The 25,236-nt window shown below is 46.1% G+C and overlaps 1 protein-coding gene across 4 annotated transcripts; it reads right to left on the bottom strand.

The window, feature by feature from the left end:
* Nucleotides 1-48: 48 nt before the first annotated feature.
* Nucleotides 49-25,236, bottom strand: HYKK (hydroxylysine kinase). Of its 4 annotated transcripts, none has more exons than XM_066354796.1 (5): nt 25,133-25,236; nt 18,369-18,733; nt 16,487-16,626; nt 11,445-11,628; nt 49-1,323 (listed from the first exon to the last, which is right to left on the bottom strand). In XM_066354796.1, exons 2-5 carry the CDS (start codon nt 18,712-18,714, stop codon nt 863-865), a joined length of 1,131 nt encoding a protein of 376 aa, XP_066210893.1. In that variant the 5' UTR covers nt 18,715-18,733; nt 25,133-25,236; the 3' UTR covers nt 49-862. The 4 variants fall into 4 exon arrangements, with proteins under 4 accessions (XP_066210893.1, XP_066210895.1, XP_066210896.1 ...); XM_066354798.1 differs by having other exon boundaries at nt 25,160-25,215; XM_066354799.1 differs by lacking the exon at nt 25,133-25,236 and adding an exon at nt 25,020-25,096.

Here is a 25,236-nt window from a genome sequence, read left to right as displayed (position 1 = left end):
GGAAGTCCCGGTACCCCGCTGAGGAAGCGAAAGTCCTCCGGAGCCGGGCTGCTGCCTTGTGGGAGCAAGGAGATGGGATCCCGCGGTGCCGGCGGGGTCCTCAAGCTAAGGGAGGAGGCGCCATAGGATGACAAGAGCGCAGGAAGAACCCCGCGAAGGAGAAAATAGAGTTACAGCTAATCCAGCTCTACATCTTCGCGCTATGTTCACTTCCCTTCAGCACTGTCACCTAGGACAGCACCAGTGTGTACCCCCATCACTGCTCACTGCTCCTCAGTCTTCTCCCCTGCCTTTCATCTGTCAGATGGATTCTCCGCCAACAATACGAACTATAACCGCACAAACAGCATCTCTCTTCATACTGAAACTCATTTTTTTAATGTTTTCATTATCCATCTCTCCTTTCTGCCTTAATAATCCCTGTGTAAACTATCTACTATTCATGTTTTAAGCTTTTTGGGAGGCTAGAACACCTGTCTAGGTCTGGAATAGACCATGATAGATTTGATTCAAAATATTCTGCGTGCTTCATACACAAGGCAAGCAAGACCCACAGAAAAACATGACTGCTCATGCAGTATTTCTTAGTTTAAAATATCATAAGATTGTTTGAAGACCTTAGTGGCTTCACATGCACTGATCTGTTCCATCAACTCATTTTTTTAAATTGCCTTTATTGGAGTGACATTGATTAATAAAATTATGTAAGTTTCAGGTGTACAATTCTATAATACATCATCTCTATGTTGTATTGTGGCCAGCACATATCAATTCATTTTTAACTGTGCAGAAAAATCCCTCATAGATTTAGACTTGGTCCCATTAGTTAATTACACTCAAGTTCATGTGAACTTTTATCCAGTCACATGGAGATCCCAGATGCGTAGGACTTGGCAGTGTCAAACCAGATTTCTTCTACAGCTTTCTGGCCCATGTCAAACATCTGCTGTAAGTGTTTCCAGCCGGTTTTTGCAGTAATCATGAGATACTCTTTGTTCTCTGGGTGTAGCTGGCAAGAGTACGCAGCCATGACAAGTGACTGACAAAAACGACTGCACACAAGTAGAAACAAAGCACCCCTCTCTACAGGTGTCAGTGGGATTATACTTTCAAACCCTGCAAGGACATGACCACCTACTTGTATAGGATTCTTGCTTTCGATCATCATGTACATGATAGTGATTGCCACTTCAAACACATAGTAGCCATAGCTCATGTCATCGAAGTCTAAAATCCCAGATATGTGATACACAGCATCTCCGGAGGCTGACTTGCTGGACTCTATTAAAATGTTATGGTCATTAAGATCTCCATGATTGATACCTAAAAGGAGAAAGATCAAGCTATGCAAAAACAGTCATTTAATCACTCCAGTCATTCTCTTCCATTTCTCTTTGTCAGGCATGGCCATTCAAATAATTTAATGAGTAATCACAGACAAAAGAACCAAGCCCGGCCCTGGCCAGTTGGCTCAGTGGTAGAGCGTCGGACTGGCGTGCAGGAGTCCTGGGTTCGATTCCCGGCCAGGGCACACAGGAGAAGCGCCCATCTGCTTCTCCACCTCTCCCCTTCTCCTTCCTCTCTGTCTCTCTCTTCCCCTCCCACAGCGGAGGCTCCATTGGAGCAAAGTTGGCCTGGGCGCTGGGGATGGCTCTATGGCCTCTGCCTCAGGCGCTAGAATGGCTGTGGTTACAGTGGAGCAACACCCCAGATGGGCAAAGCATCGCCCCCTGGTGGGCATGCCGGGTGGATCCCAGTCGGGCGCATGCGGGAGTCTGTCTGACTGCCTCCCCGTTTCCAACTTCAGAAAAATACCAAAAAAAACAAAACAAAAAAAAAAACCAAGCCCTATTTTTCTTTAAGTAAAATAATTTCTTGTTTTTTGATTACTGGAATAGATGGTGATATTTTAAGTCAGTACTACTCAAAGTGGGGCTCTGTGGTATAGTGCTAGCCCATAAACTGTTACTAGTCTGTGTGAGGAAAAAACCCCCCATAAATCAGAGTTTAGAAAATTTTATAGCAATTTATAATCTAAGAGTGTGATCAGTGGCCTTATTATCAGAGTATAGACCAGTCTGGGTGTTGTCAAACTCATATGTAAGTCATTTGTGGTGCAAGCCATGAATTCATCTTGAACAGTAAGACCATATAACAGGCTGCAATGAGTGGGGGAAAATACCCCAACTTGTGGTTTACCATGGATAGCTTGAGAAACACTGATCTAAATCTCTAAGGTTTAAGAGGAGATGGGGCATCCATGAGCACTGAAGCAGTGAGTCGGGTACTTTATACTATGCGAGATGTGGTCCACAACATTAACTTCTAAATATAACTGATTTCTTCTATATGGCTTAGGATTGTATCAGTCATGCTGAAGGAATGTAGCACAGTGAGTTGCATATAGAAACAATAAATATTACTGTAAACAATAGACTCTAAACAACTCATTTCTAAAATTGGGAGGCATCATACAACCAGTGCCATTTCCTAGTTTCACTGGCAATGTTTTTTCTTCCTTAGAGGTTCCTAAAGTTTTTTTTTTTGTTTTGTTTTTTTAATTCATTTTAGAGAGGAGAGGGAGAGACAGAGAGGGAGGGAGAGAGAGAGAGAGAGAGAGAGAGAGGAGAGACAGAGAGAGAGAAGGGAGGGAGGAGCTGGAAACATCAACTCCCATATGTGCCTTGACCAGGCAAGCCCAGGGTTTCGAACCGGCGACCTCAGCATTTCCAGGTCGACGCTTTATCCACTGCGCCACCACAGGTCAGGCTAGAGGTTCCTAAAGTAATGGTACATCTTGTACAATAGTGTTTTAGAATTAATAAAATATGCTATTTCATGAATGCAATCTGTATATACGGGAACCTCTTGTTTCATTGCTTCTATTCATATGTCCAGTGGCCTATCAAGAGGTGAATCAGCTATTTAGTGTCTGGAAAGTGACAAGTCACTAAATTTGAGAATTAAAGGAAGAAAAGAAGTTCTGATCAAGATGGCAGAGTGAATTCATTCTTTGATAACAACCCTGTGCTCAATATATTTAGGAATGATAAAAAGAAAACAAAGATACAGCTAGCCTCAAAAAGTAGATCTATAAACTAAAAAAACAGAACAGAGCCCTGGCCAATTGGCTCAGTGGTAGAGCGTGGACTCAGCATATTGAAGTCCTGGGTTCAATTCCTAGTCAGGGCACATAGAAGAGGCAACCATCTGCTTCTCCTCTCTTTCTCTCTCCCTTCTTTCTCTCTCTTCTTCTCCCGCAGTCATGGTTCTATTGATTCAAGCATGTTGGCCCCAGGTGCTGTGGATGGCTCCCTGGAGCTTCTGCCTCAGGTGCTAAAAACAACTTGGTTCTGAGCATGAACTCAGACGGGCAGAGCATTGGCCCCAGACGGAGGTTGCCAGGTGGATCCCGGTTAGGGCGCATGCAGGATACCTACTCTCACTTAAAAACAAAACAAAACAAAACAAACAGAATAGAAATACCAAGTAGTGAGAAAGAATAAAGTCGCAGGTCTATGTACTGTGCTCCAGATCAGCAATGTGCTTTACCACTTTGGGAGAAGAAGAACAAAAGTCCCACCAGGCCTGACCTGTGGTGGCGCAGTGGATAAAGCGTCAACCTGGAATGCTGAGGTCGTGGGTTGGAAACCCCGGGCTTGCCCAGTCAAGGCACACACTAGAAGCAGTTACTAAAAGTTGATAGTTCCCGCTCTTTCTCACCTTTCTCTCTCTAAAATCAATAAATACAATCTTTAAAAAAAAGAAAGTTCCACCTGGCAGTCGGGGGTTAAAGGATCACTGTTTGGAGCAAGTGGTAAGGCCTTCCCAACTCATAAAAGGATGACAAAATCTGCTACCAACCCTTTGCTTAGACTACTGGGGGTCCACAGAGGCAGAAGGACAAAATTATAGCCTTGGAACCAAATTCCAAACCAGGCTGCTGTATGAATATATCCTGTGTCTAACTGCTTTAGTTGCTGAAGTCTCTGGCTTAGTTTCTTTTGTTTTTTTATTTTTTATTTTCCCGAAGCTGGAAACGGGGAGGCAGTCAGACAGACTCCCGCATGCGCCCGACCGGGATCCACCCGGCACGCCCATCAGGGGGCGACGCTCTGCCCACCAGGGGGCGATGCTCTGCCCCTCCAGGCCGTCGCTCTGTCGCGACCAGAGCCACTCTAGCACCTGGGGCAGAGGCCAAGGAGCCAATCCCAGCGCCCGGGCCATCTTTGCTCCAATGGAGCCTCGCTGCGGGAGGGGAAGAGAGAGACAGAGAGGAAGGAGAGGGGGAGGGGTGGAGAAGCAGATGGGCGCTTCTCCTGTGTGCCCTGGCCGGGAATCGAACCCGGGACCTCTTGCACGCCAGCCCGATGCTCTACCACTGAGCCAACCGGCCAGGGCTGGCTTAGTTTCTTTTGATTCTTGCTCATGGTACCTTAATTCCTTGTGTGCTGGTATACAGTATGTTCTCTGGTCACAAGGCAATTACTCTAGAAATATAATAAAAAACTTCTAAAACTGAAAAAATAACAATGAATAAAATTAAAACCAAAATGGAGGCCTGGCCTGTGGTTGCACAGTGGTTAGAGCATTGACCCTAAATGCTGAGGTCGTTGGTTCGAAACTCTGGGCTTGCCCAGTCAAGGCCCATACTATACAAGAAGCAACAAACAAGCAATGAACAACTAAAGTGAAGCAACTATGAGTTGATACTTCTTGCTACCCACCCTCTTCCTCCTCTCTCTGTAAAATTAATAAATAACCTGACCTGTGGTGGCGCAGTGGGTAAAAAGGTTGACCTGGAATGCTGAGGTCACCGGTTTGAAACCCTGGGCTTGGCCCTGGTCGGTTGGCTCAGTGGTAGAGTGTCGGTCTGGCGTGCGGGAGTCCCGGGTTCGATTCCTGGCCAGGGCACACAGGAGAGGCGCCCATCTGCTTCTCCACCCCTCCCCCTCTCCTTCCTCTCTGTCTCTCTTTTCCTCTCCCACAGCCAAGGCTCCACTGGAGCAAAGTTTGCCCGAGCGCTGAGGATGGCTCTGTGGCCTCTGCCTCAGACGCTAGAATGGCTCTGACTGTGGCAGAGCCACGCCCCGGATGGGCAGAGCATCGCCCCTTGGTGGACGTGCCGGGTGGATCCTGGTCGGGCGCATGCGGGAGTCTGTGGGACTGCCTTCCCGTTTCCAACTTTGGGGGAAAAAAAAGAAAGAAAGAAACCCTGGGCTTGTCTGATCAAGGCACATATGAGAAGTAGTGCTTCTTGTTCCTCCCCCCTTCTCTCTCTCTAAAAATAAGTAAGTAAATAAATCTAAACATGAAGCCTGACCTGTGGTGACGCAGTGGATAAAGCGCCGACCTGGAAATGCTGAGGTCGCCAGTTCGAAACCCTGGGCTTGCCTGGTCAAGGCACATATGGGAGTTGATGCTTCCAGCTCCTCCCCACCTTCTCTCTCTGTCTCTCTCTCTCCCTTCTCTCTCCTCTAAAATGAATAAATAAAAAATAAAAAAAAATAAATCTAAACATGAGGATTTAAAATAATCAATAAATAAGTCTTTAAAAAAAGGAATGCAATGGATGTGTTTAACAGATTAGACATAGTTAGCTACAGAGAGAATGGATAAACTCGAGAATATCAGAAAATTATCCAAAATGCACAGAGAAAAAGATTAAACACACACACACACACAGATGAGAAGGTAAGAGACACAGAGCACTCAGTGAGATTGTCTAACACTAGCTTGACTGGAGTCCCAAAAGGCGAAGAGAGAATGGGTAAGAGGAAAAAACTTTCTGTAACTAAGGAAATACAATATGCACACACAGAGATGAGAAATGCAAGCAGAGTAAGGGGGGAAAAAATCACTTAAGAAAAAAGAGAGCATCTTAAAAGCATCCCAAAGGGGAAAAGGTCAGATTGCCTTTAAGGAGAACAGACTGACAGCTGACCTCTCAGCAGGAATGGAAGGTAGCAGATAGTTGGATTATAAAATTTTAAAACCGCCCTGGCCGGTTGGCTCAGTGGTAGAGCATCAGCCTGGTGTGCAGAAGTCCCAGGTTCGATTCCCGGCCAGGGCACACAGGAGAAGTGCCCATCTGCTTCTCCACCCCTCCCCCTCTCCTTCCTCTCTGTCTCTCTCTTCCCCTCCCGCAGCTGAGGCTCCACTGGAGCAAAGATGGCCCGGGCGCTGGGGATGGCTCCTCGGCCTCTGCCCCAGGCGCTAGAGTGGCTCTGGTCGCAACAGAGCGACGCCCTGGAGGGGCAGAGCATCGCCCCCTGGTGGGCAGAGCGTCGCCCCCTGGTGGGCATGCCGGGTGGATCCCGGTCGGGCGCATACGGGAGTCTGTCCAACTGTCTCTCCCCGTTTCCGGCTTCAAAAAGAAGAAAAAATAATAAATTTTAAAAAAAAATTTGCCCTGGCTGGATAGCTCAATTGGTTAGAGAGTATCATCCTGAAGCACAGAGGTTGCTGGTTCAATCCCTGGTCAGGGCACATACCGGAACAGATCTATGTTCCTCTCTCACTCTCTCTGTCCCTTTCTCTCTCACTAAAATTGATAAATAAATAAATAAAAAATTAAAAAAAAAATTTTAAATTTAAAACCCTGAAACCTATAATCCTACAGGATGTGAAAATATCCTTCAAAAATAAAAAGATAAAAACATTTTCAGACAAAATGAGAAAGTATTCACCACTAAAAAACTGTTATAAAGGAAATTCTAAAGGGTATATTTCAGGCAGGAAAAAATGACTACAGTCAGAAGATTTGAGGTTCTGGAATATATGAAGCCAATATAGGAATAAATCTAAAGAAACTTGACCATAAAACAAAACTAATAACGTCTTTTGGAGTGTAAAAATTAAGTTTAGGCCCTGGCTGGGTGGCTCTGTGGATAAAGCACTGTCCCAGTGCACCAAGGTAGCAGGTTCAGTCCCTGATCAGAGCATGAGTAGGGAAGAAGCAATCAATGGGTACACAACCAAATGGAACAACTAAATGGAATGACGAGTTGATGCTTCTCTCTCTCTCTCTCTCATCAATGGAAAAATTAAAGTTTACTGCAACAAGAGCATAATATAATATGAGGAGATAAGTACAATTAAAGTGCATTTTAAGGTCCTTGTACTGTTTTAAATAACATTAGACTTTAATAAGTTAAAGATGCACATTAGAATTTCTAGGATAACCACTCAACTAATAAAAAAAAATTTAGTTTTCAAACTGCTAGAGAGGGGAGAAAATCATTACAAAAACACTACCATAGAGCCTGACTGGTGGTGGCAGAGTGGATGAAGCGTCAACCTGCTGAGGTCTCAGTTGGCTTGAGTGAAGGGTCATTGGCTCGGCTTGAGCACCCTGATCAAGGGACGTGTGTAAGAAAGCAATCAATGAACAACTAAAGTGTTGCTACGATAAGTTGATGCTTCTCATTTCTTTCCCTTCCTCTCTCTCTCACTCCCTAAAAAAAAAAAAAGGACCATAAATAATGAATACACATGTATGTAGCAATGATATTAAACTTGTATGTAAATTAGTAGGGAGGGAAGAGGGCTTCAAATGTAGCCATTAAAACATTTTTTTTTTGAGATAAAGAGAGATGGAAGCATCAACTTGTTGTTTCACTTTAGTTGTGCATTAGATTGCTTCTTAAATTATTTTTACTTATTTATTCATTCATTTTAGGGGGGGGGGGGAGAGAGAGAGAGAGAGAAGAGAGAGAGAAAATGGGGGGGGGAGCAGGAAGCTTCAACTCCCATATGTGCCTTGACCCGGCAAGGCCAGGGTTTTGAACCGGCAACCTCAGCATTCCAGGTCGACGCTTTATCCACTGCACCACCACAGGTCAGGCTAGATTGCTTCTTATACCTGCCTTGACAGGGACAGGACCAGTGACCTCGGGCTCATGTTGAGCCAGCAATCCCTTTGCTCAAGCAGAAGAGCAGGAAGCATTAACTGCCATTTGTGCCTTGACCAGCCAAGCCCAGGGTTTCACATCGGTGACCTCAGCATTCCAGGTCGATGCTTTATCCATGCGCCACCACAGGTCAGGCTAGCTGGACCTTAGGCTTAAGCTGGTTACCTTGGAATTGTGTTGACAACCCCCATGTTCAAGCCAGCAACCTTGGGATTCAAATCAGACACATCAGCATTCTGGGTCAATGTTCTATCCACTGCACCACCGTTGGTCAGGCCAAATGTACCCATTTTAAGGAAAGTAAAAGTATTATTCTTTAAAAGCAACAGGAATAAATAGGGCAAAATTATAAGATTTAATAAAGCTATGTTGTAACTCTGTAACTGGGAATAACTATATTACTAATTTGGTCTGATATTGGTCTGACTAGCCATAAAATAGAGCTAAATAATAAAGTACTAACGCCCTAGCCAGCTAGCTCAGCAGTAGAGCATCGGTCTGGCATATGGAAGTCCCGGGTTAGATTCCTGGCACACAGGAGAAGCGCCCATCTGCTTCTCCACCCTTCCCCCTCTACTTTCTCTCTATCTCTCTCTTGCCCTCCTGCAGCCAGGGCTCCATTGGAGCAAAAGTTGGTCCAGCTGCTGAGGGATGGCTCCAGGGCCTCCGCCTCAGGTGCTAGAATGGCTCCAGTTGCAACGAAGCATCGCCCCCTGGTGGGCATGCTGGGTGGATCCTGGTTGGGTGCATGCGGGAGTCTGTCTCTCTGTCTCCCCACTTCTCACTTCAGAAAAATACACACACACACACAAAAGAATGTACTAACAAAGCAAGTTTATGAAAGGATGCCTATAAAATGTTAAATCCAGTTTGTTGCTCTTTTTAAAAAAAATTTTAGTGAGAAGAGGGGAGGCAGAAACAGACTCCTGCATGTGATCTGACTGGGATCCACCAGGCAAGCCCACTAGGGGGTGATGCTCTGCCCATCTGGGGCCACTGCTCCATTGCTCAGCAAGGAGCCATTTTTTTAGCACCTGAGGCAAAGTCCACAAGCCATCCTCAGTGCCTGAGGCCAACTCACTCGAACCAATCAAGCCATGGCTGCAGGAGGAGAAGAGAGAGTGAGAGAGGGAGAAGGGGAGGGGTGGAGAAGCAGATAGTCAATTCTCCCGTGTGTGCTGACCCGGAATCGAAGCCAGGACATACACACTCCACAAGCTGGGCTGATGCTCCACCACTGAGCAAACTGGCCAGGGCCCCAGTTTGTTGCTGTATAACCATGATTCAATACTACTAGTTATCACAGTTATGTATTCTATAACAAGTCAAATGTATATAGTCAATTCTGTACTTTGTTTTTTAAATGAAAGGAGAGGAAATTGTGAGACAGACTCCCGCATGTGCCCCTACTGGGATCCACCTGGTAACCCCCATCTGGGGCTGATGCTTGAGTCAACCGAGGTATCTTCAGCACCTGAGGCTGACATGCTCAGTGCCCAGCCAATGCTTGAACCAACAGAGCCACTGGCTGTGAGAGGGGAAGAGAGAGAGAAGGAGAAGGAGAGGGAGGAGGAGAGGGAGGAGAGAAAGAGGAAAAGGGAGCGGGAGAGGGAAGAGAGGGAGGGGGAGAGGGAAGAGAAGAGGGGGGAGAGGGAGGAGGAGGGGGGAGAGGAAGGAGAAGAGGGAGGGGGAAAGAGAGGGGGAGAAGGAAGGAGAGAAGGGAGAGAGGGAAGGAGAGAGAAGCAGATGGTTGCCTCTCCTGTGTGCCCTGACCAAGATTCAAATTTGAGAATTCCATAATCCTGGCCGATGTTCTATCCACTGAGCCAACCTGCCAAGGTCAACCTTGTACTCTGACCAAGCTCTCATTACAGTTAAAAGGTCTGTTCCCGGCCCTGGCCGGTTGGCTCAGTGGTAGAGCGTCGGCCTGGCGTGTGGGGGACCCGGGTTCGATTCCCGGCCAGGGCACACAGGAGAAGCGCCCATCTGCTTCTCCACCCCTCCCCCTCTCTTTCCTCTCTGTCTCTCTCTTCCCCTCCCACAGCCCAGGCTCCACTGGAGCAAAGTTTGCCCGGGCACTGAGGATGGCTCTGTGGCCTCTGCCTCAGGCGCTAGAATGGCTCTGATTGCGGCAGAGCAACCCCCCAGATGGGCAGAGCATCGCCCCCTGGTGGGCATGCCGGGTGGATCCCGGTCCGGCACATGCGGGAGTCTGTCTGACTGCCTCCCCGTTTCCAGCTTTGGAAAAATACAAAACAAAACAAAAAAGGTCTGTTCCCCTCCAGCTAATGCACATCAAGGATTAAAATCCAAGCAAGAAGAATAAGCATAAGCTCCTGACCTTACCCTCACTCCCACTACTCTGGGGCTTCAGTTCTCATTCTCATTTGCTCAAGGCCAAAGAGGACAGCTTGATTGTGGGAACCTGTGGACTCTTGCTTGTTACATGAAACAAGAAAACTTGGCCTGACCTGTGGTGGCGCAGTGGATAAAGCATCGACCTGGAAATGCTGAGGTCGCCGGTTCAAAACCCTGGGCTTGCCTGGTCAAGGCACATATGGGAGTTGATGCTTCCAGCTCCCCCCCCCCCCCCTTCTCTCTCTCTGTCTCTCTCTCCTCTCTCTTTCTCCTCTCTAAAATGAATAAATAAAATAAAATAAATAAATAAAATAAAATAAAATTTAAGTTACTTGTTAGCTTCAGTTCCTGTAACAACCAAAGAGACAAATTCAGGCTTTCAGTTGTGGCAGTTCCAAGAGCTACAGGGACCTTCATCCACTTATCTGATCAAACCGTGCCGAGTCCCCTCAGCAAAGAACTCTCAACCCCTCCTTTGGATTCCTCTGTTCTGTTTTGTTCGTTGCCCCTCCTTCTCCCTCATAAAAATCTCTGCCTGCACCTAAGGGGAATATGTTTTTGTTTTTAAATTTAATTAAAATTTTTAAAATTGATTTTAGCCAGGGAGGGAGGGGGTGGGAGTGACAGAGAGACAGGAACAGAGATCTGTCCCTGTGTGTGCCCTGTCCAGGATTGAACCAGCAACCTCTGCTTTGGTTTGAAGCTCTAACCAACCGAGCTATCCGGCCAGGGTGGGAAGATGGTTTTTTTTTGTTGTCGTTGTTTTTTAAAGATTTTATTTATTCATTATAGAGAGGGGAGAGAGAGAGAGAGAAGGGGGGAGGAGCAGAAAGCATCAACTCCCATATGTGCCTTGACCAGGCAAGCCCAGGGTTTTGAACCAGCAACCTCAGCATTTCCAGGTTGACACTTTATCCACTGCGCCACCACAGGTCAGGCGGAAGATGGGTTTTAAGGACAGGAGTCCCCGCATCTTCTTAGATGGCCAGCCCTTGAATAAACCTCTTTCCTTTCATCAGCACCTGTGTTGTGTAATTAATTGATTTTCATGGTGACAGACACCAGGCTTGAGGGTCATTTTTTCTGGTTTCAGCTTCACACTTTTCCTGCTGATTTGAAATCTGACAATCTAAATATCAAGAAAAATACTTATTTGGTTGAGGGGATACTCACATTCCCGAAAATGAGTTAATTTGGACATCACTTCATCCTTGAAGAGCCGAATGACCTGTTTCACAATCTCACAATTTTGATCCTGGCCCAAGGCATATAGATATTTCTCCAGAAGAGGAACATTTTTCAGATTCCAGATGAAGTTCTCCCGATGAAGACATCTTAACTTCGGGTGATGGAATTTCTAAATCAAAAGCAAGAAACTTTTACATTTGGCAGTCAGAGCAACCAGTACTGAAAAATCTGTGTTAGAAGACTACATCCTTCCTGACCAGGTGGTGGCTCAGCAGATAAAGAGTTGGATTGGGATGCGGAGGACCCAGGTTTGAGACCCCGAGGTCGCCAGCTTGAGCACGGGCTCATCTGGTTTGAGCAAGGCTCACCAGCTTGGACCCAAGGTCGCTGGCTTGAGCAAGGAGTCACTCAGTCTGCTGTAGCCCCCCGGTTAAGGCACATATGAGAAAGCAATCAATGAACAACTAAGGTGCTGCAACAAAGAATTGATGGTTCTCATCTCTCTCCCTTCCTGTCTGTCTGTCCCTATCTGTCCCTCTTAATAAATAAATAAATAAATAAATAAATAAATAAATAAATAAATAAAAAGTTACAAATTAATATGAGAATCTCATTAAAAAAAAAAAAAGAAGATGACCACATCCTGCAAGGGGCAGGCCTGAGAGGAGTGCCTTGGGGAGAGAGTGGGCATCCTCCCACAGGCACTGACTCGCCCACTTACATCCATCCACAAATGGTGATAACTTCCTATTGCACAGGTCCTCACAGTTCTGAGTGCACATTCCCTTCTCACTCAACCTTCTTTTTTTTTTTTCTTTTTTTTTTGTATTTTTCTGAAGTTGGAAACGGGGAGGCAGTCAGACAGACTCCCGCATGCGCCGGACCGGGATCCACCCGGCACACCCACCAGGGGGCGATGCTCTGCCCATCTGGGGCGTCGCTCTGTTGTGACCAGAGCCATTCTAGTGCCTGAGGGAGAGGCCATGGAGCCATCCTCAGTGCCCGGGCCAACTTTGCTCCAGTGGAGCCTTGGCTGCGGGAGGGGAAGAGAGAGACAGAGAGGAAGGAGAGGGGGAGGGGTGGAGAAGTAGATGGGCGCTTCTCCTGTGTGCCCTGGCCGGGAATCAAACCCGGGACTCCTGCACGCCAGGCCGACGCTCTAACACTGAGCCAACCGGCCAGGGCCTCACTCGACCCTCTTAATTGCATGAAGACAGGTGTTCTCCCCACATGATCTGCCTGGCCCCCTTGTTGCCTCTGATTTCATCTTCCACTTTTGCTCACTCTCCTATAACCACGCTAGCCTTCCTGCTGGTCAGAGAACAATCCAGACATGTTCCCATCTCTGGCCTTTGCATTTGCTGTTTCCTCCTCCTGATGCTCCCTAGATAACCATATGGCCAATGCCCTTATTTCCACCAGGTCTTTACTCAAGTCACCTTCTTTGTTTGTTTGTTTTTTCTTTACAGAGATAGAGTCAGAGAGAGGGATAGACAGGGACAGACAGAAATGGAGAGATGAGAAGCATCAATCACTAGTTTTTCGTTGTGCGTTGCGACACCTTAGTTGTTCATTGATTGCTTTCTCATATGTGCCTTGACTGTGGGCCTTCAGCAGACCAAGTAACCCCTTGCTTGAGCCAGCAGCCTTGGGTCCAAGCTGGTGAGCTTTTGCTCAAACCAGATAAGCCTGCGCTCAAGCTGGCGACCTCGGGGTCTTGAACCTGGGTCCTCCGCATCCCAGTCTGACGCTCTATCCACTGTGCCACCGCCTGATCAGGCTGTTGTTTTTTTTTTAATGTGAGCCAAGCATTTTATTATTTTTATTTTATTTTATTCATTTTTAGGGAAGAGAGACAGAGAGAGAGAGAGAGAAGGTGGGGAGGAGCAGGAAGCATCAACTCCTATATGTGCCTTGACCAGGCAAGCCCAGGGTTTCAAACCAGCAACCTCAGCATTTCCAGGTCGATGCTTGATCCACTGCGCCACCACAGGTCAGGCTCAAGTCACCTTCTTTGGGAGAACCCCTGACCCCTCCATCTAAATTTTGAACGCTCTGTCCAATGCTTTTTTTTTTTTTTTACAGGGACAGAGAGAGAGTCAGAGAGATAGGGACAGACAGAGAGAGATGAGAAGCATCAATCATTAGTTTCTCGTTGCGACACCTTAGTTGTTCATTGATTGCCTTCTCATATGTGTCTTGACCACGGGGCCTTCAGCAGACCGAGTGACCCCCTGCTCGAGCCAGCGACCTTGGATCCAAGCTGGTGAGCTTTTTTTTTTTTTTTTGCTCAAGCCAGATGAGCTCGCGCTCAAGCTGGTGACCTCAGGGTCTCGAACCTGGATTTTCTGCATCCCAGTCCGACACTCTATCCACTGCGCCACCGCCTGGTCAGGCTGTCCAATGCTTTTTTAAAATTATTTTTCATTTTAGATAGAAGAGAGAAGGGGTAAGGAGCAGGAAGCGTCAACTCCCATATGTGCCTTGACCAGGCAAGCCCAGGCTTTCGAACCAGCAACCTCAGCATTCCAGGTCGATGCTTTATCTACTGCACCACCACAGGTCAGGTTCTATCCAATGCTTTGTATCCCTATTCTCTGCTTATTTTTTCTTTAGCACTTAGCACGTATTGCTGTATAAGAGTCACCACAATTCACTTACCTTACTGTCCATCTCACTAGAATGTAAGCTCCACGAGGGGCAGGAGCTTTGTTTTTGGTCTATTTTGTTCACTACTGTATCCCCACACCTACAACAGTGCCTGGCGCATAGAAGGCATTGCTCAACAGATCAGCTGAATAAATGAATGTTCTCAGAATAGAAAATTCTAGAACTGGAAGAGCTCTTATACTTTGACCACTTACAAATGGGGAAACTGAAGATCATAGAAGGATCATAGTTGTTGTTTGGGGCTGCAGGAGGATCAGGGCTGCTGACCACAGTCCAGGCCTCTTTCATGGAGTGGATGTTACAAGGAGCCTTGGTGGTCACTCTATGGAGTAGCTTTCACATTTTTTGGACATGATCTCTCATGTAAGAAATATATTTTACATCACAGAGCAGTATATAGGCAACTCTCACACACATATAGAAAAAATGTCTTAGTACACAATATGTAGACCATTACATGTGATATGTTTAGGTGTTCAATATTTTACTCTATATCTTTAAAAATGTTCTACTAAATTTATTTTAATACTCCCTTTCATGACCCGGAGTTTGCAAACCCTCCCTTGATGCTTGTTCACTACCATTTCCTTGGCAAGTTCTCATGTGGCTTGCATTTGTGTACCTCTCATAGGAGCTACTTTTTGCTCTTACTGAGAAGGCTCATGTTCTTCCTGTTGCTGAGCTAAAATCTGCCTCCATTAGTGTCCACCACTGGTTCCAGCGGTGACCTCTGGGGCCATCTTCAGCAGGATCGGTCCTTCTCCTACATGACTATTCTCCAGATACCTGAAGTCAGACTCCGACTCCTGCCCCTCAGTGTCCTCTCTTCTGCAGAGTAAACCTTTCTAGTTCCTTCAATTATTTGTCACATGACATGGTTCTGAATCTCCTGACTACAGTGGACGTGATGCTTGAATTGTGTGTTGAAACACGAGCAGAAGTTTTGCAGAGCAGAGGAAAAGGTATTATTGGTGGAGAAAATGCCAAAGGCTGTAAGCATGACACTGCATGTTAATCCAAGGAACTATAGGAAGCTCTATACTAGTGCTGAGAAAAACAGGAAGGGCAGACCCAGGACAATGAGACAGGCAGAGGCAGGGACGAGGCCACAATGGGCCTTGCATAAAAGAAATACGAAGGGCTTTGGCTTTTATTTTATTTTTTAATTTTGAAATTTATTGATTTCAGAGAGAGAGAGAAAGGGGGAGGGACAGAGGAGGAGCAGAGAGAGAGAGAGAGAGAGAGAGAGAGAGAGAGACAGGAACATCGATCTGTTCCTGTAGGTAACCTGACCACGGATCAAATCGACAACCTCTGTTATTCAGGACGATGCTCTAGCCAACCAAGCCTTCTTGCCAGGACTGGCCTTTATTTTAAACACAGTAGAGGCCACTGAAAGATTTTAATTATGCCACCAACATGGTCAGATTTGTAATTTAAAAAAGAACAAATTGGAGGAGAACGCCGCTAAGTGCAGGGAGGCTGCAGTGGTGAGGACAGCCAAGGCAGCAATGCAGAGGGGGAGATGGATTCTAGGGACATTTGAGAGGCTGAATGGACAGAATTTCCTGAGTGATTGGAAGTGTTTTACTCATACAAACTGTAACTTCTTTTTCAAGTGTTTATCTGTCCCTTTGGAACACACGTCTCTAGGACAGGGGAATCCGTCCCTTACCCCTGGTGCCTGGCATGTAAGAGGTACTCAGTGAACATTTGTTGAATAAATGAATACGTTTTGTAGGTGGGTCTGGGGAAATATCTGTCATACATGATACCATTTCTGTAGAACAAAAACATCCTTAACACAAATCATTTTAATCCACTTGTAACTTAGCTATTGCTTTATACAAAGTTCTATCCGATTACAGTTTATCTGGATGAAAACTGCAGGTTTTAACTTGTGAATATAGACTGTTTAAAATGAGCAGCATAGAGTACCATGAATTTGTAAAAATGTATGTAATCTTGCCAATATACCACTGAAGTATACAGACCTGGGCAGAAAGAAGCCTTACTGTCATAAAGTCACATATCGGTCTGACCTGCAGTGGCGCAGTGGATAAAGCATCGACCTGGAACGCTGAGGTCGCCGGTTCGAAACCCTGGGCTTGCCCGGTCAAGGCACATATGGGAGTTGATGCTTCCTGCTCCCTCCCCCCCTTTTCTCTCTTTCTCTCTCTCCTCTAAAATGAATTTTAAAAAAAGTCACACATCTAGGATCCTGTTTCCCTTATAACACTTGAGGATGCCCCATATATAAAAAGAGAGCCTGACCCTGGGTTTATTTTTAAAATAAAATAAACCAAACCCAGAAAAATAAGAAATTCTTGTAAACAAAATAAAATTCCAAATCTTACCTCCAGCGTCTTATCCAGTTTGGCAGCCAGTCCCCCAATTTCATATAATAGCTGGGGGCCGATGGGAATCTCAGCTATCGGTCTTCCTGGGAGGTAAGTCAGCAGCCTCACCAAGTAGCTTTTGATTTCAGAACCACTATCTAGATGAATGGAAGAATACGGCCTGTCAAAAATCAGAGGCTATTCTACCTTTGTGATTACTGCAAAGAATAATAGAAATTACGGAACAAGAGAAAAATGTGCTAACCTAAAACAATCAGCAGGATTCTACGAGACAGGTCTGAGAGGATGAAGAAAGAAGGCAGAACACACGAACCTTAGAACAAATGGAATCAGTCACATATATGCCAACAAAATTAGAGACTCAACTCTGCTGGCCTCGGCTCCAAACATAAATTACCTACTCTAGCAAATGAACGCCTAAAGACACTTTTTCATAAGCTCACAACTGAGGAAAGTGTGTCAGACAGAAATGACTGTTCCCTGACCAGAAGGTGGTGCAGTGGATAGAGCATCGACCTGGGAGGCTGAGGACCCAGGTTCCAAATCCCCAAGGTTGTTGGCTTGAGCACAGGCTCATCTGGCTGGAGTGTGGGGCCACTGGCTTGAGCGTGGGATCAAAGACATGACCCCATTGTCACTGGCTTGAAGCCCAAGGTTGCTGGGTCACTGGCTCAGTGGGAGGCCCCCTCATTGTCATAGCACATGTGAGAAAGCAGTCAATGAACAACTAAAAAGTGCCACAACTCTGAGTTAACGCTTCTTGTCTCTCTCGCTTCCTGTCTGTCTCTGTTGCTCTCTCTCTCAAAAAGAAAAAAAAAAAAATGACTGTTTCAGAATCATAGGTTCTGCAGGAGCAAACTGAGAATCAGCCTGTTTGCAACACAGGACAATGACTATTCCTCAAGGATTGTAAAGCCTCTGTTGTTTGGAGCAATATACATTAAGAAAGAATGGGTGAACAATTGGGAGAGAAACAGACAGTCAAAATTTCAGACCTTAAAAAACTACTAGGAATTGGTTTCAGGCTGCTACTTGGAGAACTCAATTAGGTATATCGTAGCATTTTAGCATTTATAGGTGAAAGGGACCACTTCTCACAGATAAGGTCTTGCAGCCTTAGGAATGTAAGTGGTATGCCCATTCACATACACAATAACGAAAGAGCTGGGATCTAAAATTCCTAACTTCAAAGGCCCTGGCTACTTGGCTCAGCAGTAGAGCATCGGCCTGGCATGTGGAAGTCTGGGGTTCAATTCCTTGTCATGGCACACAGGAGAAGCGACCATATACTTCTGCACCCCTCCCCTCCACCCCCTCTCCTCCAGCAGCCATGGCTCGAATGGTTCCAGCAACTTGGCTCTGGGCGCTGAGGATGGCTCTGTGACCTTGCCTCAGGCACTGAAATGGCTTAGTTCTGAGCAATAAAGCAGGGGCCCAGATGGGCAGAGCATTGCCCCCTAGTGAGCTTGCCGGGTGGATCCTGGTCGGGGCACATGTGGGAGCCTCTCACTTAATAAAAAAAATTTTTTTTTAAAGAAAAGAAATAAAATTTCTGATTTCTAGTTTGTATTTATTCTATTACACCACAGCACCAAAAACAGCTGGTCTGATGCACTCTGCTCAAAAAAAAAAAATTTCCGAATTTCCACATGTCCCCACTTACTACTTATCTATCAGGTGACACCAGATCCTGGCTCTAACCACTTCTGAACCAGAGCCCCCACTGCCCCTTTGATGATGCTGTGGCTTCTCCCAACTGCTGAGAAAATAACCGTGTCTACATCTGGAACGATGAGCCTGTTCATGGTATTTCTACTTGTAACCAAAATTCAGTAATGTACACGGACTAGCAACGATTGGTGAGTTGGTGGGCTCTTACCTACAGACATGAGGGACGTTATGTTGTCTCCTTTGGTCCGACACACAGAGGCTGTTGGAAACCCAGCCGCTTGCAGGAACATGATGATGTAACTCTGCACTTCAATCAGGTCTGGGGTTTTGCTAGACTCAGTGTTGCTTATTTTGAGGACGTATTCAGTTGGGCCACCGGTAGTGTCTTCGGTTCTTGAAATGCACACATGAAAGTTTTGGTCATCATAGCTAGGAAGTGGCTGGATCTTGGAAACTTTCAATCCAAATACCGATCCCACTACTGCACAGGCTTGTGCCTCACTGAAAGTGGGTTTGGCACAAGCCTGTGATCGTTGGTCGCCTCCATTCGACATTATGTCTAGAGGAAACAAACTAGAAAGGGGACATATAATGAACATATTTATTTAAATGACTTTCCTTAAGACAGGCCAATGTCTTTCAACACTGATTCTATACTTCTGATTATTAATTTTTGCTTATAACGTTAAATAATGAAATCAGTAAATGAGATAAAGAAGTAGATGTTTTGCAGGTGAATAAAAATACTTGTACCATAAATTATTTCTAAACCCACTTTGCAGGAGGGGATGGAAGTGGAATAGGGTATGGTGGAATAAATGGTGATTGAAGGAGACTTGACTTTGGGTCATGAACACACAATACAGTGTGCAGATGATGTCTTGTGGAAGTGTGCATCTGAAACCTATATAATTTTGTTACCCCGTGTTACCCCAATAAATTCAATAAAAAGAAAAAAAATAAGTGAACTCACTTTGCAAAGGTATGCTTCCAGGGACAGAACACAGACCTGAAAAGCACTTTGGTACTACCTGGTCCAATTCCTCCCTTGCCCTACCTTATCATCTTTATTAAAAGGAAAAAAGTAGGTTTTGAGAGATTAACTGACTTGCCCCAAAATACATACCAAGTTATAGTAGAAATTCAAATCTTGCCTAACCTGTGAGGGCACAGTAGATAAAGTGTTGACCTGGAATGTGGCGTTGCCAGCTTGAAACCCCAGACTAGCCCGGTGAAGGCACATGTGAAAATCAGCAGCTGCTGCCCTGGCCGGTTGGCTCAGCGGTAGAGCGTCGGCCTAGCGTGTGGAGGACCGGGGTTCGATTCCCGGCCAGGGCACACAGGAGAAGCACCCATTTGCTTCTCCACCCCTCCGCTGCGCCTTCCTCTCTGTCTCTCTCTTCCCCTCCCGCAGCCGAGGCTCCATTGGAGCAAAGATGGCCCGGGCGCTGCGGATGGCTCTGTGGCCTCTGCCTCAGGCGCTAGAGTGGCTCTGGTCGCAACATGGCGACGTCCAGGATGGGCAGAGCATCACCCCCTGGTGGGCAGAGCATCGCCCCATGGTGGGCGTGCCGGGTGGATCCCTGTCGGGTGCATGCGGGAGTCTGTCTGTCTCTCCCTGTTTCCAGCTTCAGAAAAATGCAAAAAAAAAAAAAAAAAATCAGCAGCTGCTTCCCACTCCTCTCCTCCCCTTCTCTTTCTCTCTCCTCTCTAAAATGAATAAATAAAATCTTTAGAGAAAAGGGGTGGGGGAACAAGAAGCATCAACTTCCATATGTGCCTTGACCAGACAAGCCCAGGGTTTCTAACCAGTGACCTCAGTGTTCCAGGTTGACACTTTATCCACTGCCACCACAGGTCAGGCAAATCAATAAAATCTTAAAAAAGAAAGAACTCAGCTCTCTAGATACCTAATCTATGATGATGTCCTTTTGATTATATTACCATTAGTTTGTATTAAAATATAATTTCAAATACAGTGATATTACTTTTCTTTCTAACAAATTTTGTTAAATTATAAGAATCATCATTGTCTAACCAGGCAGTGGTGCAGTAAATAAAGCGTAGGCCTGGGACGCAGAGGACCCAGGTTCAAAACCCTGAGGTCACCGGCTTGAACGAGGGTTTACCAGCTTGAGCGCTGGTTTGCCCGCTTCAGCATGGGACCATAGATATGATCCCATGGTCGCTGGCTTGAGCCCAAAGTCACTGGCTTGAGCCCATGATAGCTGGCTTGAGCGAGGGGTCACTGTAGCCCCCCAGTCAAGGTACATATGAGAAAGCAATCAATGAACAATCAAAGGTGCCTCAATGATGAACTGATGCTTCTCTCTTCCTGTCTGTCCCTCTCTCTCTCCTCCCTCTCTCGCTAAAATAAATAAATCATCTAGCTCATCACATATACTTTCTTTCTTTCTTTCTTTCTTTTTTTTATCACATATACTTTCAAACATAAAAGTGCTGACTGATGTGAGGTACCCTGGGAGGTCTGAAGATGAGCTTAGGAGGTTCTGTGACATCTGAACAGTTAAGTCACAGTCATGAATACACTAAACAATAAAAACATTAAAAGCTGTTCAGAAAAACAAGTTATAAGGCACTAAGTAATAAACTGATAGAATACTTGGCATATTTCCTGGTCATATATATATACATATGGCAATGCAGGCCTTCGGGGACCAAATATTTAAGTTCCTCACAATCTCCCTTTCTTCTTTTTCCAAAAGCTTTATTCCAATCCTTCCTTCATACTAAATTGTAAATAATAACATCTTCAGGGTGGATTGCATCTTAGGGTATAATTTTTTTAAAAAGATTTTATTTATTCTTTTTTTTAGAGATAGGTGAGAGAGAAAGAAAGAAAGAGAAGGGAGGAGGAGCAAGAAGCATCAATTCCTGTATGTTCCTTGAGCGGGCAAGCCCAGGGTTTTGAACTGTCAATCTCAGTGTTCTAGGTCAACATTTTATCCACTGTGCCACCACAAGTCAGGCTTAAGGTTCAATTTTGATTATTGTTCAAGGGATGCAGTTTTATATAAAAATAAAACTCAGGAACAGTTAGTTCTTGATGGAAATCAGAGCAGCTATTGCTTCTCCCAGGAGGTGGCAATGAAGGAACTTTCTGGGAGGAAAATGTTTAATACCTTGACTAGACTTTGGTTACATGGGTATACAGTTGTTAACACTTAAGTAACATAAGCTCTATCTCACTCAATGTAAATTTTACCTTAAAAAAAATAAATAAAAGCCAGATCTGGCCAGTTGGCTCAGTGGTAGAGTGTTGGCCCAGCGTGTGAATATCTGGGTTTGATTCCTGGTCAGGGCACAAAGGAGAAGTGACCAGCTACTTCTCCACCCCTCCCTCTCCCTCTTTTCTTTCTCTCTCTCTCTCTCTCTCTCTCTCTCTTCTTCCCCTACAGCCATGGCTTGATTGTTTCCAGCACATCAGTCCTCTGAGCTGAGGAATGCTACCTGGAGCTTAACCTCAGGTGCTAAAAATAGCTCGGTTGCAAGCATGGCCCCAGATAGGGAAAGCATTGGCCCAGGATGGGTGTTGCCAGGTGGATCCCAGTCAGGGCATATGTAGGAGTCTTTTCTCTCTCCCCTCCTCTCACTTGGAAAAGAAGAAGAAGAAAAAAAGTCCTTGAGAAACTAGCTGGGGCAAGGAAGTGTGGTGGGATCTTAGGACTTTCTCAGAGCTCCCTAAACCAGACCACCATATGCCTGTCAATGTCTAGTACTTCAGATCCATGAAAGCCAAAGCTCAAGGTACTCCAGTGAGGGAAAGGGGATATAATTCAGGGAGATACACTAGGGTTCTCCTATATAACCCTAGCCCTTTCACAGCTCCAAGTCAGCCTGATGACTTAGTGATAGAGCAGTGGTAGTCAATCTGGTCCCTACCGCCCACTAGTGGGCGTCCAGCTTTCATGGTGGGTGGGTAGTGGAGCAACCAAAGTATAAATAAAAAGATAGATTTAACTATAGTAAGTTGTTTTATAAAAATTTATTCTGCCAAACAGCGAAAATCCGACATAAAGTACTTGGTAAGTAATTATTATTATATGCTTTAACTTGCTGTAACTCTGCTTTATAACTTTTATAAAGTAAAGTTACTTCCTTACTTTATAAATCATCATTACTGTGGAACTGGTGGGCGATTAGAAAATTTTACTACTAACAGAGATACAAAAGTGGGCGGTAGGTATAAAAAGGTTGACTACCCCTGTGATAGAGTATAAACCTCAACTAGGACTCCCCTCTCCATCTCCACCTTCCCTGATCCTCCTACCCAAATTGATTTCTCTGCCTCTAAACTTACAGAGCCCCTGTGCCACTGGCTGTTCCCACCACCTGTTATGGTCTTTGCATTGTTGCCAATCACTTCTCATGTTTACTTTCTGACCAGAGCATTTGCTTTTAGGAGCAAATTAAATTGTTTAGATTTGGTTCACTAAAGATATTGTGACAAAGCCTGAATGGGGTTTCAAAACAATCTTTGCATTTGAAACTTCTGGGAACCAGTATATCCTGTCACACTGCATTTGGACTTGACATGGAATTTTAACATTCTGTCCAGAGATTTATAAACGGGTATAAAGCCACTATTCAGAATGTAATGTGAACTAACACTTTAACTCCAAAATGACTCCTGGAGTAATTTTTCAATTCCTAAAAGTATTAAGAAAAAAACTGATGTCAGAATATTTCTGATTTTGCTATGAAGTATGTTCTTAAAGTTGGAAGGAACCTGAGAGGCAACTGGTGAAAACCAATCTCCCTTCCATTCTACAAAACATTCCTACAATATCCTTGAATGGGGTTTGTCAAGCTTCTGCTTGAACAGTCCTGTTCTCTAAATCAGTATAAAGCAATGTTGGCAGCTCTAGCCATCAAAAGACAGTTTGATGTAATAAAAATTGTAGTGCTGGTTATCTGTATTTTATCACAATTTAAAAACTGGAGAAGACCAACCAGGCAGTGGAGCAGTGGATAGAGTGTCAAACTGGGACGTAGAGGACCCAGGTTTGAAACTCCGAGGTCACGCTTGAGCGCAGGCTCATCTGGTTTGAGGGCAGTTCACCAGCTTGAACCCAAGGTCGCTGGCTTGAGCAAGGGGTCACTTGGTCTGCTGTAGCCACCCCCCATCAAGGCACATATGAGAAAGCAATCAATGAACCACTAAGGAGCCACAACAAAGAATTGATGCTTCTCATCTCTCTCCATTCCTGTCTGTCTATCCCTCGCTGTCCCTCTCTCTGTCTCTGTCACTCACACACACACACACACACACACACACACACACACACACCTGGAGTCAGGGCTTGAGTATGGGCTCATCCAGCTTGTGGGCTCACCAGCTTGAGCACAGGGGGTTCTGGGCTTGAGCCCAAAGGTTGCTGACTTGAGCAAGGGGTCACTGACTCAGCTGGAGTCCCCAGGGTCAAGGCACATGAGAAAGCAATCAGCCTAAGGTGCCGCAAATATGAGTTGATGTTTCTCATCTCTCTCCCTTCCGGTCTGTCTGTCCCTGTCTGTCTGTCTTTCTCTCACTTAAAAAAAAACTGGAGAAAGAAATTTGCTACACTAGAAGAAATAAAATATACAGGGTATTTTAGTCCCAACTCTGCTATCTAGCCTCTCATGGGGAGTTGGAAAAGTCCCTTGTAGCTCTAACAATCAGTGCTTCCAAAGGGGGGCTTGAATTTGCACTTTTTTTTTTGTATTCTTCCGAAGCTGGAAACGGGGAGAGACAGTCAGACAGACTCCCGCATGCGCCCGACCGGGATCCACCCGGCACCCACCAGGGGGCGATGCTCTGCCCCTCTGGGGCATCGCTCTGTTGCCACCAGAGCCACTCTAGCGCCTGGGGCAGAGGCCAAGGAGCCATCCCCAGTGCCCAGGCCATCTTTGCTCCAATGGAGCCTCGCTGCGGGAGGGCAAGAGAGAGACAGAGAGGAAGGAGAGGGGGAGGGGTGGAGAAGCAGATGGGCGCTTCTCCTGTGTGTCCTGGCTGGGAATCGAACCCGGGACCCCTTGCACGCCAGGCCGACGCTCTACCACTGAGCAAACCGGCCAGGGCCAAATTTGCACTTTTTGCTCTGTATAGAAGGACTCCAAATAATGGAGCTAATGGCACAGATCAAGTCAGTTTCTGAAAGTAAAGAAATACAAAGAAGGGTGTTTAACGAAATGTCTCCCAAGTGTGTGGACAAGGCGAGGATGGGACTCCAAACCCTATTTGTAGTTGGTCTATGTTCCCTGACAAGAGATTTTTACTTAGCTCCTGAAAAAGCCCTCGGGAAGCAAATGTTTTCCAGTTACCAGTCTCACACCAGAATCTCACAACCTTTGTTTTACAACCAAGGGGCTGGACCTTAAACTCCGCACTCTGTGTACTGGACACCAGACAGATCCTTTCCTCTCCCTCACTCCCCTCGCGTTACAAAGTCCAGTAAATTCTGCCTTGGCCTGTGCTCCAAACCTACCTTCTGTCTGTACCCCAACACCCGGCCCAGGTATAACCTGGCTGCCTTCTCTCCAGAGGCTCCCGTAACGTTACCCCAAAGGGGGTCCGGAAACAGGCAGGGAAAGGACAGTCTGCTTTTCAAGGACAGCAGCAACGTACGACTGGACGCTCCCAGGGGCTTCCCGCTAGCTGGGGGTGGGGTGAATGAGAGGGCTGCAGATAGCTGCTGACCCAAGACGCCGGAGTCACACAGGTTGGGTTCACAGTGCTAGGGTGCCATGAGGGCCAGTGGGGCCTCAGATACCTGGCCCCGGGCCGTGCGCCGCATCATCTCCTCGAGAGTTTCCACGTTCCAGTTCTGGGGTCAGGGGGAAGGGGGCCGTCACGCACCTGTGGGTCTGAGGGGAGCCCGAGGAACCAACTCCCAGACTCGCAGCTAGCCTCCCAGCTCTCGGGACCGCCCCCACGGACCCGGGCTTGCCTCTGCTTCCCCACCCGCTCACCCTGCACGACCCACGGTCCTGAGGCACCTTCCGCTGTCCAGCAGCGCGGACTGAAGTCTGACGCTCGCACGTCGGGGCCTTCAGGGTGGTGGAGTCGGACTGCA

Source organism: Saccopteryx leptura, chromosome 13 (assembly GCF_036850995.1).
Source record: "Saccopteryx leptura isolate mSacLep1 chromosome 13, mSacLep1_pri_phased_curated, whole genome shotgun sequence".
NCBI lineage: Eukaryota > Metazoa > Chordata > Mammalia > Chiroptera > Emballonuridae > Saccopteryx > Saccopteryx leptura.
The sequence above is the reverse complement of the archived record's forward strand: the minus strand, read 5'-3'. Positions and strand labels throughout refer to the sequence as shown.

Excerpts from the sequence above, each read along its gene's own strand:
- HYKK (XM_066354796.1), bottom strand. The coding sequence starts at position 18,714 with ATGTCGAATGGAGGCGACCAACGATCACAGGCTTGTGCCAAACCCACT. Across the intron at positions 11,629-16,486 it reads AACTGGATAAGACGCTGGAG|AAATTCCATCACCCGAAGTT; the intron begins GTAAGATTTGGA and ends CTTTTGATTTAG. Across the intron at positions 1,324-11,444 it reads ATTAACTCATTTTCGGGAAT|GTATCAATCATGGAGATCTT; the intron begins GTGAGTATCCCC and ends TTCTCCTTTTAG.